Below are 14,365 nucleotides of genomic sequence, written 5' to 3' on the forward strand. Positions count from 1 at the left end.
TCTGGGAAAAGAAAATCACACAGTTTATTGGAAAGTGTCAGAGAGCACATACCCGTCACAATAAAGTATGCAAAGTAGATCACATAATGAAGTTTGAGGTGAATATGATTCGCTACAATGAAGCGAAGCCTATCCACTTTTTTTTTTCTTTTTTTTTAACCCCCCCTCCAATCTGGCACACAATAATTTAATGTATCAATCCAAAATCATATTTCCTCTGAGCTGGAATTCATATGTGGGACACAAATCAGACTTGCCTGCAGATTACAATGACACTGATATCAGTGGGCGCAAGATTGAGTTCTTTGAATGAAACAGGAATAAAAATCCTATCTGCACTGTGCAGTGGAACACAATTAGTTATTTAACTAGCATTTGGAAAAGTGCATTGATGCTCAGATGGATAAGGCTAGTGCACCTTTTTTCAATGCAATGGTAAGGCATTTCATTACTCTTATTACATTTTTAGGTTCGTGCTACTTGAAAATCCATCCTGACTCTATTGTTGGTAGAAACAGCAGTAAAGTGTGAAGTCTGACGCCAGCTTTGGGGTAAGTTATGCATACCTATGTACACTGAGCTACATCTACACCAGTCACACAAGTACATACAATGTTTGTATGGGGTTTACAGCACTGAAATAAGTTAAACATCTGAAGATCAAAAACTACAGCATGACTTCATGTTTAGGATATTGCACAAGTGTAACAAAAAAAAGTTTCCTGGATTCCGCTGAAGCCCAACTCTAGTTCTTCTAGTTCTCAAACTGAGATTCAGTGTGTGTATTTAAAGTCATATTCACTGATTTCCAAGACAGAAACGAGCTTCACACTGAGCACCAGAAACACAAAGGAGCTGGGTTATTGCTTCTGAATTTGGATAAAGAGTGCTTCTCACAGACTCAACAGCGCCATCCACAACAAAAGGTCCAAGAGGTCATACAAGGCTAAGGGTTCGATGCAAAGTGTAAACACTATAACTTCATATTGACAGGCTGTTACTGAAGCACAGAAATGACCAGTAACCGACAAGATCACTTAGGGATGACACATTACAGCGACAAAGGGCTTTGAGTTGGCAACAGGCTGAAAGGGTGGGTCTGTATTTCACAGACACCGGAGAAATATGGGCGCGTATTATGGCTAAAAGTAGTGACACCTAAACCTACAACATATACACTATGATAATGCTGAACACATCCCATTCACAGACCTACAAAAGTTCCGCAAACAACAGACGTGCAGTCGTTTACCCATTATTGCTATGCTCTTGACACTTTGCAGTCTGACAGAGAGGCAGAATAGAGCAAAACTTTAAAAAAAAAAATGCAATCCTACCGTAAACATGGAACAAGGCAAAGTTGCAGTATCAATTGAAATATTGACAACAAAGTCTGGTAACACGGAGGCTGGCTGTGAATTGAAAGCATCAATAGTAACAGGCAAGGACTCGAATCTTAATCAGTGACAGTGACAGACAAGACAGCAAATCCTGAAACATTTTAAGACAACTGAATGACCAAGCAGCCTGCATGCCGCATAGGTCATCTGGCAGGCGTTTAAATATTATGTTTGAGGATGATTTCAAGTCTGACTAAAAGGATAAAACCATTTCACAGAACCGCGCTATCTCTGCCACACTCCACCCTCAAAAGGTAGATTTCTGTAAGACACTTAATCCATGAAATAGCAACAACCTGCAACCCAGGTCACTTAACCAGGCCACGACATAATATATACATAACTTCTTTATATCATATTCTACAAACTCTCCTGGCCTTATAATTGTTCTTCTCTCACATCTTTACAAGTAACATTTGCAAACCGAGATTATCTACATGCATGAGCAACCATTCAGCAGTAACTAAACAACAGTGATGTGAACAGCAGCCTAAGACTGTGGAGTCAAATATATACTTTTATACTTTAAAACAAAAAAGGCTAGGAACTAAAGAATCAGCCTAGCCATAGTCACAATTTCACAATGCATGCTAAAGAAGTCAGAGGGTCAAATACAGGAGACCAGCTCTGTGACCTCGCACGCACCTGGACTTTAAAATGTTATGTCAGTCATGTCAGTCATTTGACACCAGGAGAGATTTAAACTGCACATGTGCACAATAATTGACAATTAATAGCTGCATCCTCAAGTAACAATGTTTTTTTTTTCACATATTCCAGCTGCTGGAAATCTGTGAAATACATAAAAACTATCTGCTTCACTAGATAAACACTTTAAACATACAAGCATGTGCGAGGCCACAGATTACAGTGTTTATGTGTACCGTCTCCTACTTTGCTGTGTGTTTCTGCTGTGTGTGTGTGTGTGTGTCAGTGGCATCACTTCTCCTGAAGCAGCGCAGGGATGTTGATGTTCCAGCCAATGGCTTGTCGGTCAAAGCCGCAGGTGAACAGGTTGCACGACTGGTTCTCTTCATTCCACGCAGTACAACACACCATCCGCCTGTGACCCTACACAAAAACACACACACAAACATTAACATTTTAGTTCTAATGAAGCCAGGGGTGTGACGTTTTCTAAGCTTCTAAGCTTAGAAATAAAACGGAACGAGCTTTCGATTTTGGTAATCAAAATCAAAAACAGGATCTGCGATTCTCCCTTTTTTCCCCTCCGCCCCCTACAGAAGGAAAAAAAGACACTTCAAAGAAGACAAGGGGTAACTGGCCGCTGGCCTTCAGCAGCATTTTTCCAGAAACATGGCCACTGCCAGAGTAATGATGGAGAAACAAAACTGGAAAATCCTCCTGATTGACTGAAGTCAGCAGTGTGGCAACATTTTGCCTTCCCCGTGAGTAAAGTAAACATCCTATGTGTCTGTCTATGTTTCTATGTTGACAGAAAAACTTTAGTTTGTAGGCTATGCTTGCAAAGTGAAACTGAGTCAAGGTTCAAGGTGCTTTTTGCAGGTGAAAAAAACTCAACCTTGTTTTAAAGCACCCGTCTGCCATCTAGTGGCTCTTCCTTTTGTTCTCAATTATCTGGTGAAATGAGTTAATGTTATCACATTTTAAATAAATTATTTACATTTGGCCTCAGTCTGAGACATTCCCAAAACTAGAAGTACCGCTTCAAGGTCCCATGCCTCCGCCATCCCCTCAAGTCGCACTACAGTTTAGAGAACATAAATTACATATTTCAGGGCATAAAACCAATAATCTGTCCACAGTCACGGATCAAATCTCGATAGTATAACAATAGCATAGTGCTGGCAGAAATGATTGAATTAAATTGAATTGTGCTTCTAAAATCGAAAGTCAAATCAGATAGAAACGAAATGCCGATTTGTTGAATCATGACATCAAACACAACTTTTTTGACCACACTGTGTCCTTACTTACCATTCTGTTGCTGCGTGGAAGTCTCGCCAGCCTCACTCCGCTCATGTCAAACAGTCGGACTTGTCGATTGTCGTGTGGCAGAGCAATGATCCTCTGGTTGGCGGAGACGCTTATCCTGAAAGATCAGATAAAGTTCACCTTGAATCTTGGTCACGTTTTCTTAATACTCCTGAATGAACTCTCCTATGTTCTCCTGCGACTGTAGCTTTTATTTTGCTGTATGTCACATCACACATGGTGGATAACTCACTAAACTTGCATAAATACACAAAGGGAAATTCAGTTGCTAGTTTGCACAAAACACCTGCATCAAACGCCTAACACCATCAGCTGCCCCTGGAAACTATGTTGCCTGCTGGCATTCAGGATAATAGCTGAGAAATGGAAATAAAGACATTTTCCAGCAAATCAGGAGAGAAAAATAGCCCTATAGAGCCTTTGTTTCAAGTGAAAGTAAAAGAGCTCAATCAAAATCAGAGATATTTTAAAATAAGTAAAGCAATTTAAATAATGAGCTCTGAAGTTTATTCTTATCCTTGGGCCAAAACTTTTACACCTAAAGGTTCACTTAGTAGTTGTTTTGGAGCTTTCGATCATATCGCCTGATCCTGAACAACAAATGTAGTTGTCCTGGAATTGTACATGTTAAAATTTTCAAACAAATGCACAACCACAGAAAAACCCTGGCTCTCATCTAGTACTGTCCATCCTTTCACCTACCTGTTCACAGCCGAGTCAGTGCGAATGGTTGCTATAGGCGACCTCATGTTCTTCAAATCCCACACCTTCACGGTGCGGTCGTCACTCCCTGAAACCACATTGTCACCCACCGTGAACACTGCTGACGTCACCGTGCTAAAAAAGACAAACACACAGACACATACACAAGTACAGATTAGTTTTTTACAGGAAGGACGTGAATGAACTGTAATCAAAAGTGTAGCATTCTCAGGAGAATCAAAATCCAGTTTAAGTGCATTGAAGGGAGTTTATAAGAAACAACAACTATAGTGCTCCAGTTCTTCCAATGCAGGAAAAGGAACAAAGTTTTAGGAGTGAATATTTATAGCAAGTGGAGTCAGCCTGTTCTACAGACACTGTAATTACTCATATACGTACAAGATAAGTGAGATCCACACATGCGTCACAGTGTGTGTTAAGACACTTTGAGCGTTGACACTACTAGAACCCGAAGAGGTTCTCGATCTAATATGTGATTCTCCACCTTAAATAATTACAAGGTATCACTTTCCTGCTGGAGAAAAGAAACAAAGGCACAATCGATCACACTTGTGCTGCATTCCTGCATACACACAGGTGTAGCTCACAGTATGCCTCACTGAGTCATATGAAGCCATGTCAGCTGACAATGCTTCAAACATGGATGTTGCCACAAAGAAGCTACATATTCTAAAACATGGATGCGTCACTCACATCTAAAACCCAGCAGCACAGAAGGCCGAAAAACTATTCACTCAGCACTGTTTCAAGGTGGACAACTAAGACTAGTGTCACCAATTCAGCATCCGACAAAATGACTTCCCCTTTCTCTTTCTGAAATTTGATTTTGAATAATGGCCAGAAAAGTGTTTTTTGCAGAACATCGCTTAATTATTTTATCCTATTAGACATTTGTGTGAAATTTGGTCATGATGAGCATTCTTGAGTTATGGCCATAGCATGTTTTGCGAGGTCACAGTGACCTTTGACCACCAAAATCTAATCAGTTCACTGTTGAGTTCACATCTATGCCAAATTTTGGAAATTCCCTCAGGATGGTCTTGAAATATCGCATTCACAAGAATGAGACTGATGCAAGGTCACAGTGACCTTTGACTACTAAATTGGAATCAGATCATTCCTCAGTCCTGGTGGACGTTTGCGCAAAATTTGAGGAAATTCCTTCAAGAAGTTCTTAAGATATTGCATTTGTGAGTATGGGATGTACGTACATCTGAACAGATGTATAAATACGATGGAAAAAAAAATCACTCAAACCGATTACACCATTAATCATTGCATCTCTTACTACAATACTAACTACATCTCTAATTACAAGCTGGATTTTTTTCAGAATTAATTAATTATATTAAAGTGGATGTAGTAGTAGTTATCCGTTACCATTAGCTATCTAAATCTCTCTAATGCAAGCGTGACTTAAACCTTTATAGATAACTAATAGGATAAAAAGATAAATAGAGCCAAAAACACACTATATCATTCTATATCAGCTATGTAGAGCACAATAGAGGCAGCGATGTTCTTTATATGCATACAGCATCCCCCCTCCCCCCCGCCGTGATGCACTGCTTCACATCACAGCACTGCGCTGCACTCAGGCCTAGCCATTCATTTAATAGACCTTTAATATTTCCAATCTATTACTGTATGTCAGTCGCTCCTATGAGGCTTTTTTTTTCTTCTTTCCTCCCTTTTGTGACCATTCATTCGTGGAGGGAACTTGGGAAAAAAAAAAGAGCTCTGATTCTTGATTAAGATTAGCGGGGAGCAGTGTCCCCTTGCACACCAGCATTGTCTGGAGCTCCACATCCAGTTTTTCTTTCTAAAACTGGCTTCCCTCTTAATTCAAATTGACGTGGCATTAAGGGCTAATTAGGGGACTAAACTTTGTCCTATTAGAGGGGCCGGGGCTCGGGGAAAGTGCTGTATCGTTACAGGCACCTTCTGACATTGCAAGGTACGGCCCACCTGGGAATACGGGAGCGAGACAGAGAGAAGGGAAGATAGGAGGTGTGCTGGGTGGGAGGTGTGTGGGGAACGTAATCAGACAAGGTAATTGATTAAAAGGTTGATTAAGGTTAAAGCGTTTTTGGAATGGGTGGTGAGGAGGGAGGGAAGTATTCAGTGTTACTTAATGGCCTCACTGCGGTGTGTCTGACAGCCAAGGTCAAGACTCCCTGCATTTGGAGACTTAGGGACTTAGGAAGGGAGAGAGAGAGACATACAGAGGGAATCATGTGACCTCTACATTTGGAGAAGTTGAGGTGAGGCCAACGGATCCCTAACCATGGAGCCCAAATGTCCCTTAGCTCCATAAAGGTGGTGCACAAGAGGTCAGATTTCTTTCCTACAATTGCGCCATCATTTCAAGAACACCCTGAGAGATGAGGCAAGACTGGAGGAGACTTGTGCCTCTCTGATTTTAATTTTTTCTTTTAAAATTTTGCAGCTAACAGAGAGGTTACATCAGTGTTAAACATTCATTGCCTAGGATTTCGATAAGTGGTTCCCAACTGGTCCAGCCACGGGATCCAGATTTCCCCTTAGTCATAAGTTAAATGTAAGACACATAAGATAAATTACCGCATATACAGTTTCATTTCATGAAATGTAAATAACACGATGTCTTAGAACACAAATAAATAAAACAAATCACAAAAATAGTGGGGAACAGCTGTTTTAGGGGGGATGTATTGGCCCAAATTGAATATACATGGCTGAGAGAAAGCTAAATTCAAAAGGTGCACAGCTGTATTTTTCTGTTAAAAAGAAAAAAATAGTGTGAGAATATTACTTTTCTTAACACTTTGTGGGTTTCTACTGTGTATTTATTAGTCGAAAAAAGCTGAAAGTAAATACCGCTCTGGAGGAGGGGTTAGCACATTCACGTACTGTATACCCCAGTGAAATTTCTGGAAGACGTGCATTATTATTACATGCTCAAGCCGAGTATAAAGGTATGAAAATCTCAAGGAATTTCACAATGTGCTCGTTGTGAGTGAGTGAGAGTGAAATCCAAATGCCTAAAAGGTGAAATTTAAATGAAACAATTCAGGTACAGACGACTAAGAGGTTTTAGAGCGCTCTGTTATTTTGGCGTTCTGCAGCAAAACTGACAGTCGCTGAGAACCTGGTAAGTGCTGGTGTAATCCTCCAGAGACAGGATGTCAGATCTGCATACAGACACCCCACCACCACCACACACGTGTGTGCTCACACACAAATGTGCATTTCTATCAACCGCTATCAAATGTCTCAGAAAGCCGTCGATGGCAGGAGAGACAAACGTGACATGGCATTCCGTTTGTAGAGCAAGTCCGCTGTCACTTCTCGTTTGCTGAGGGCTGTTTTGTTAGCTCGCGTGCAGTTGTCATTACTCTGCAATTATGGCGGGGTGGTGGGATAGAGGGTGTATGCTGCACTTTTAGCTGCCGCCGTTCACTGTCAGGAAGCGTTAGCTGTAATTGCCAGTGAAGACTGTGGAAACGAGAGGCTGTCTCCCCTCCAGCTCTGAACCTCTGCTGCCTATTAAACCATTCACACTCTCCCCTCCTCTGCCGTTTCCACAGGAGGGATGTGGAGTTGGGCCGTTTATGCCACATCATTACACCATATTGAAAATTTTGGACAATTAGCAAGAGTAATGGCAGGGAGAAAGCAATCTGTTATTGTTGTAGGAGTTGGTTAGAACAATAAATGAACACAAGTTTGAGAGTGAAAAAGCATGGGGATGAGTTAACTTTATCTATCTGATTTAACCCAAACAAAAACACACAAATACTGTAAACAGTATTTCTTTTTCCCCGATTCAACTCACCCTCTGTCCTCATCTTCCTCTCCCTCTCATACATTAGAGCTCAAACAAAACACAGATACATTACGTTTGCACGTCTCAGACCTGTCGCTTCTTAATTGACACGGTAAATGAGCTGACTTTGTCATCAGGAGGTGGAGGGGACGGTTGATGGTGTGACACCTAGGTGAGATGGCTGCCATGCTGGAGACTACTGCAGACCAAAGTTTGAGAATAACAAACAACAAAACTGGTTTCTTTTTAGCGAGACATGGCCAGCATTTTCAGATGGGATTATGCCCCCAAAATAGGGGATTTTAAGCCAAAATATAATCAAATAGTGCCTAAACTTAACCACAATAACCACAGTGTTGTAGAAATGTAAAGAAACGAGCTGCCACAAATAAATAGAGGTAGCAGTTGTACTTTTAATTCCGTCTAAATCACTTGTATAAGGTATTTAGTCTGTCTTTTAGGAACACATGCTGTACGTTTTTTGTCCGAGTTTGTTTTGCACTGCATGTTGAGCCACATCTAAGACGATTTTCTGTCACGACAGACACTAAAGTTTTCTGAATCTGAAACCCTGTAATAAATCCAATATCTTTGGGGCTCTGTTATTATAGTATGATGTGCATTTTTATGATATTATGTTGACCACCTGATAATAATAAATAGGTGGTAGTTCCAGCCCTAATGGTAAAGTCTTCTAATGGACAATAAGCCACCTCAGTTCATCACTCATTACCTCCTAACTCAAACTTGTGTTAAGTGGAAGCAATACTCTAACTCTAAATACTGCAGCTAAACTGCAAACAGCTTCTAAAAGTTTTTTCAGTCTTTCTGCAAAGAGTTTTTTTTATCTGTTTATAGACTCAGTTTGCCGATTTAAAGGCACCACAGAAGGACACGTAGGGAAGTATTTACTTTAAAGACCATCGATGGCCATTTGGGAAGGAAAGAAGAATGGAGGAAAGGAAAAGAGGAGGGCTGTGGTTAACTGTGAAACACTGGTGCTTAATCTCATTATAACAATTGTCTATGGAAGAGAATTAGAGTGGGATCTGCAGGAATTATACATGTTGGGGTCGTACATAATGAGCTCTATGTAATCCCCCCACTCGCAATCAAAGGCTGCCAGAGAGTACCAGCCAGCCAGCACACACATGTAGACATGCACATAAACACACACACACACACACACTCTTCTTACGCCTTTTAAAGAGCGCTGCCATTGAAAGCCACAGACAAGCCTGACAGTCATCGTTTTGAAATGAGCGTCTGCAATTGAGTGTTAACAGCGAGCGAAGTGCCAAATTACACAGAGTGGGGGATTAACGCAGAAACGGACAGATAAATGAACAGGAGAGCGAGGGAGAGAAAGAGGTAGGGAGAGAAAGAGCGGGGAGAAAGAGAAGCAACCCGTCGAAGTGAGGAGAAGTGCTCAGTAATGAATGAGAGGCAAGTGGAGGATTTGGCTTAGAGCAACAGGGTCTGTAAATTAATGTGGAACTGTAAAAGGAAAAAAGGAAAAAGGAAAAAATGAAGTATTGGAGGGATTCACTGACTGGAGAGATGTTACAGCACCACCCTGTGGGCAAAATACAGACAGCAGCAACTTTCACTATCAATTAATGATGTCGCAACCGGGGTTTAACTCTGTGTGTGTTTGAGAGAGGGAGACAGACTTACTCAGTGTGTCCCTGGAAGACGTTGACAGAGTGGATGGACGGATCTCTGAAGTCCCACAGTCTGAAGGTGGTGTCTCTGGATGAGGTGACAACCAGCCGCTGGGTGGGGTGAGTACAGCAGTGGGTTAGCTCCTGGTCATGTCCTGCAAACACAGACACAAACTCATAAATCTTTTGGGTTTGCACATTAGAATAACAATAAAAAAAAATAAAGTAAGAGCACGTCAGTCACACCTACACATGAGTCTGTGTATTTCCTTATTTAGTCACAATAAAAAATTTTTACTACGGCCAATTTGGTTCACAACTGCTCCATAGACTGAACGGGCAGCCCAAATATCATTTAAGCTCAGTCACTCATTAAAAAAAGAGGCAAATATGTGTGTTTAGGACTCTTGATTCAGTCATTTAGCAGCAAAACAGGGCCCCAAACACAAACCATTCCTCAGAGGAAATTTCTTCTTAAAACCCATATCATTAATTTAAATTACAATAATATTTTAATTATTTTCCTTTTTCAATATATTTAATTTTATAAGTTATAATCATCTTTTAAAATAAACACTACACTACCACTTCAATTCACATCAGTTATAATTATTGGGAACCATGCCATCCCATATTTAGTGGTTAAATATGCTATTTATAGGCTTGAAAAGTAGGTTTATAGGCAGGTGCTGAGGGCCTACTTCAGCACCTGAGGCCTACACGCACAATAGCATGTTTACTGCTGTCCTGCTGTCTGTTCTGAGCAGGAGACACATCTTCCAGGACCATATAGATCTATTTGCAGAAAGTGACAAGGACAAGCCTGCACCCCCTCTGTGGTCAGCGTCTCTCCTCTGTTTGACAGCATTTGTTTGAGCCTCAGATTTAAGGTTGAATGAGTAATCACACACCATGCATCTTTTTTGTGTTATTTTATATCCACCACCAACACTACTAAATATGGCACCTTGTTTAGTGTTTTTTTTTTTTTAACATTTGGATTCTGGTGCTCTGCTCTTTTAATGTGGACTTGCTGGGCATGTACCTATGCTAATTGGGATAAGCTGGCAAGTGCTTTCAACTTGCGAAGACAATAGGATTCATCATTGTGTTCTTACAAGCTTTTTTGAGTATAAATTTCAGAGGAAAAAAAAACATACGAAGATATAGGTTAATAACAGCCAGTTGTGCTGTAGGCATTACACTTGGAAAAGAGAAGAAAAAAACTTCTTCATGTCTTTTCAGGAACTTGAAACATGTGCACTTTAAAAGTTTGGGTCAGATGAAACAATAGACTAACTTGCTTTCTGTTGGTGTTAATTTGATTATGGTGATGCGTACTTCAGGACGCAGTACAGGATCATATTTAATTCAATAATATAATAACATGATGTAACAAATAGTTCAAAAAAATCATATGCCTGCTGTGCAAAATTACAGTGATAGAACATAATAACAGAACAAATCATCAATGTAAAATATATAAACAATACACTAATACTCAAATAAAAAAATAAAGAAACTCCAAAGGCATCTGTACCAGAGGATGAAGACACCATATTGTGCCATATATTCTACAATACATAAATTATGATATAATGTGTTAGGCAGTCTGCATACCTGTGAGTGTGTGAACTAGTTCAGATGTCTCCACTTCATACAGATTAGCAGCACGATCCCAAGATGCCGTCACTACTTGTCGGCCTCCCACCAGCCAGTCAGCTGCGATCACAACACCCTGGTGGCTCTTCAGCGTTGCTGTAGCAACGCGGACAGTGGGGACCTCACAAGGGCCCTCACCATCCACTTCACCTTCCTCTCTGTCTGACGAGTCCTGGTCGTCATCACAAGGAGCCTTATGGATGTCCAAAGGAGGATGCACAGTGGTTCAGTCAATGTATACAGACACCAGCAGTAATAAAGATTTTTTAAAATAACAGCCAGGATTTAGTTTTGGTGCGATAAATTATTATCATATTCATTGACTTGGTGAATTAAATAAATCCAATGACAAAAAGTACACCTCAAAACTCCAGGATGTTCCTTTAGAAAACAGAACAGATACTCACACTGACATCTGGTGGTGGCTGGGGGGCAGGAAGCTGCACCATGTAGCGCCAGATGTGAGCCGTCTGGTCCCCGGAGGCTGTGGATACATAAGTGCACATCAGCACATTCAGACCCACAGTTAAGTTAACTGCTAGAGAAAACAGCGGCATGGGGGAGGCGGTCAAATCATCATGAAGAGAATTAACATGTTGACACGTGAAAATCTAACTAAACAATTGCATGTAAATACACACCTGTGAGGGCCATCTGCTCTGTGGGGTGGAACTTGATGGAGTTGACTGAGGGTGAGAGAGCAATGATGAAACATATTTGAGATCACTTTTTCCTATTTTAGGACAAAATCAAGTGAGCAAATGTTGACAGACACATTGTTTTATCCAACAGTGAGCAGCAGCATGGGTTTCAGGCATGGACCAGACGCAGTTTAATAGGAAAAAGGATAACACATGACGGAACTTACTGCATTAATTATTGTTATATCCATTTTATAAAAGGTCATTCAACCATTTTTTTCCCAGTTTGATTTTATTCAATTTCTACTGATGGAAAATATTAACAACATTTAATCTTTATATACTAAGCTGTGCAGCTGAATGTACAGACTAATCTCATCCTGCAATTTGTAATGTCTGCATGGTTGAGGACAATTACAGTTATGTAAGTTATTATTACCTGATCCTGCATGGCCAGCATACCTCAGCAGACATTTGCCAGTTTCTATACTCCACAGCAGAGCTGAATGATCTATTAAGAGAGAGCAGAGGTGGACAAAATGAAAACATTCATAATTTTATGGTAAACAAAAACCATGTTCACCAAAGCCATTTGAGATTAGTTGCAGAATTACCTTTTTGATTTATTTATTTATTTTTGGGATAATTTTGTTTGTATTAGCACTGACAACATATGCCATCAATCATCTCAAATATGCTCTAATTTTTGCTAATTGCACCAAGGTGTCACTATTAATGTAGCAATAATAAAATTATGTAAATTTTGCATGCAGTGCCTTCAGTTTTGACAGGTTATTTGTTATTGTTTCATGTAGGGTTTGTATAGAACAAACACACCACAGTGATTGACACATTTAAATTAAGGCTGCAACTAATGATTATTATCACTGCCGATTAAATTATTAATTATTTTCTCGATAAATCAGTATTGTTCTTTTGGTCTATATAATTTTAAAAAAGAAAAGAGTTATATGTAAGAAGCTGGAATCAGAGAATTTTGACTTTTGCTTTTAATTAAAAATGCACTCAAACTGATTCATCTAGTATTATTATTGTTATTATTTATTGTTTGCAACTAATCTTACAGTGATGGTGTTTACAGGTTTAACTCACATTTCATTCCATATAAGACCTTAAAAAATAACTTTTAACCAAATTTAATGCAGACTTTTGGACAATTCATTTTTTATTCAAGAATTGAAGGTAAGTTGAGCATATGTTGTACTGTGCAGGAATATGGTCATAACAGTAAGTCAGTTTAATCTACATTTAGCCAAATGGTAAGTACAACTATAAAGTGGGAGGTTTAAGGATTTGTAACATCAGAGTAGTGGACTTTCATGCAAAATCGCTTAAATACCTTTGACACAAAAATAAAAAAAAGATGGATGGAATTTGGATGGAAGACAGTTTAACATTTTTGAAGGAACTGCAGGCACCATGTATAGTATACAAATAATCCAATAATCGTTACAGCTCTAATACAAACAGTCAGTGAAATGCCTTGATGTACCTGCGGAGGCGGTGCCCAGGACCACTGGCTGAGTTCGGGTGATGCTGAGGTCCCAGATGCCGTCCCGGTGGCCCACGTACTCCTTGAGCAGCTGGCACAAAGCCCGGGACCCTGTGGTGGCTTTAAAGCTGGACACAATCTGAGCAGGGAGGGGGGAGAGGTGGACATGATGGAGACGAGAAAAAAACAGAGGGGTGAGCATTCATCCTGGTGCTGAACCAAAGTCAAACCAAACACAGTGTTGTTTAATTTAGAGGCCAGGTAGAGTAACTCCAGGTGCACCAATACAACATTTTCAGAACTGGTGGGATTACTTTGACAGATTGAGCTGATATAAATACCAGCGCCTTAATTCAAATGCACTCGTGTCTTATTACAGTTACAGAAACAAATGTATCTGTTTGGTTTATAATTTATGTTTAATAAATGGTGGGAATATAACTGAAAGCTGACTACATAACCAAACCACAGACACAATGTAACTTTAGCTTTTCATTTTTACACGCTTCACAGTTTAGTGTTTGTCTTTGTTCAACAGATTAACAGATAAGGAACAGTGGTTGAACAGTGGCTTCAGAGAAGGTTAACGTCAGTTGATGAAATCAAAACCCGTCGACAGTTTGAAAGCTCTCCCAAAAAATTAAATTATAATTTCTAAAGGATCCTGTCGTGCAGTAATTTTACAGTTAAGTGTGAGGCAATAAAAAGCAATAGAGACATCTGTATAGATAAGCAGAATTATCTTTACTTTCTATGGTAATTATGTCAGAGATATAAGAAACATTTTTATGCAATTGTGTGTCCTCTCATGATTTGAAATAGACAGAGAGATGGTTTACCACAGACTAATGAATGGCAATTATAGCTGCACATTAACTGTGCACAGTTAATTGGGCTCAGTTCATTATGAATGCAGCATTTCGGCAGCATCAGCCAGTCATTTCTTTTCTTTAGCTGTTTCTGCATAACTGTACCTT

The 14,365-nt window shown here is 39.9% G+C and overlaps 1 protein-coding gene across 4 annotated transcripts in view; it reads right to left on the reverse strand.

The window, feature by feature from the left end:
* The window catches only part of LOC121960440 (WD repeat-containing protein 37-like), a 25,763-nt gene continuing 11,398 nt past the window's right edge, over positions 1-14,365 (reverse strand). For all 4 annotated transcript variants that reach the window (XM_088071832.1, XM_088071831.1, XM_042510121.2 and 1 more), the window contains 9 exons: positions 13,389-13,527; positions 12,315-12,386; positions 11,876-11,920; positions 11,642-11,718; positions 11,193-11,427; positions 9,586-9,727; positions 4,080-4,214; positions 3,360-3,474; positions 1-2,471 (listed from right to left, as the gene is read on the reverse strand). In XM_088071832.1, coding sequence (XP_087927958.1) covers positions 2,340-2,471; positions 3,360-3,474; positions 4,080-4,214; positions 9,586-9,727; positions 11,193-11,427; positions 11,642-11,718; positions 11,876-11,920; positions 12,315-12,386; positions 13,389-13,527 — 1,092 coding nt within the window. In that variant the 3' untranslated portion in view covers positions 1-2,339. The remainder of the gene's footprint in view (positions 2,472-3,359; positions 3,475-4,079; positions 4,215-9,585; positions 9,728-11,192; positions 11,428-11,641; positions 11,719-11,875; positions 11,921-12,314; positions 12,387-13,388; positions 13,528-14,365) is intronic.

Source organism: Plectropomus leopardus, chromosome 21 (genome assembly GCF_026936395.1).
Source record: "Plectropomus leopardus strain MGB_pleo_1.0 chromosome 21, ASM2693639v1, whole genome shotgun sequence".
NCBI lineage: Eukaryota > Metazoa > Chordata > Actinopteri > Perciformes > Serranidae > Plectropomus > Plectropomus leopardus.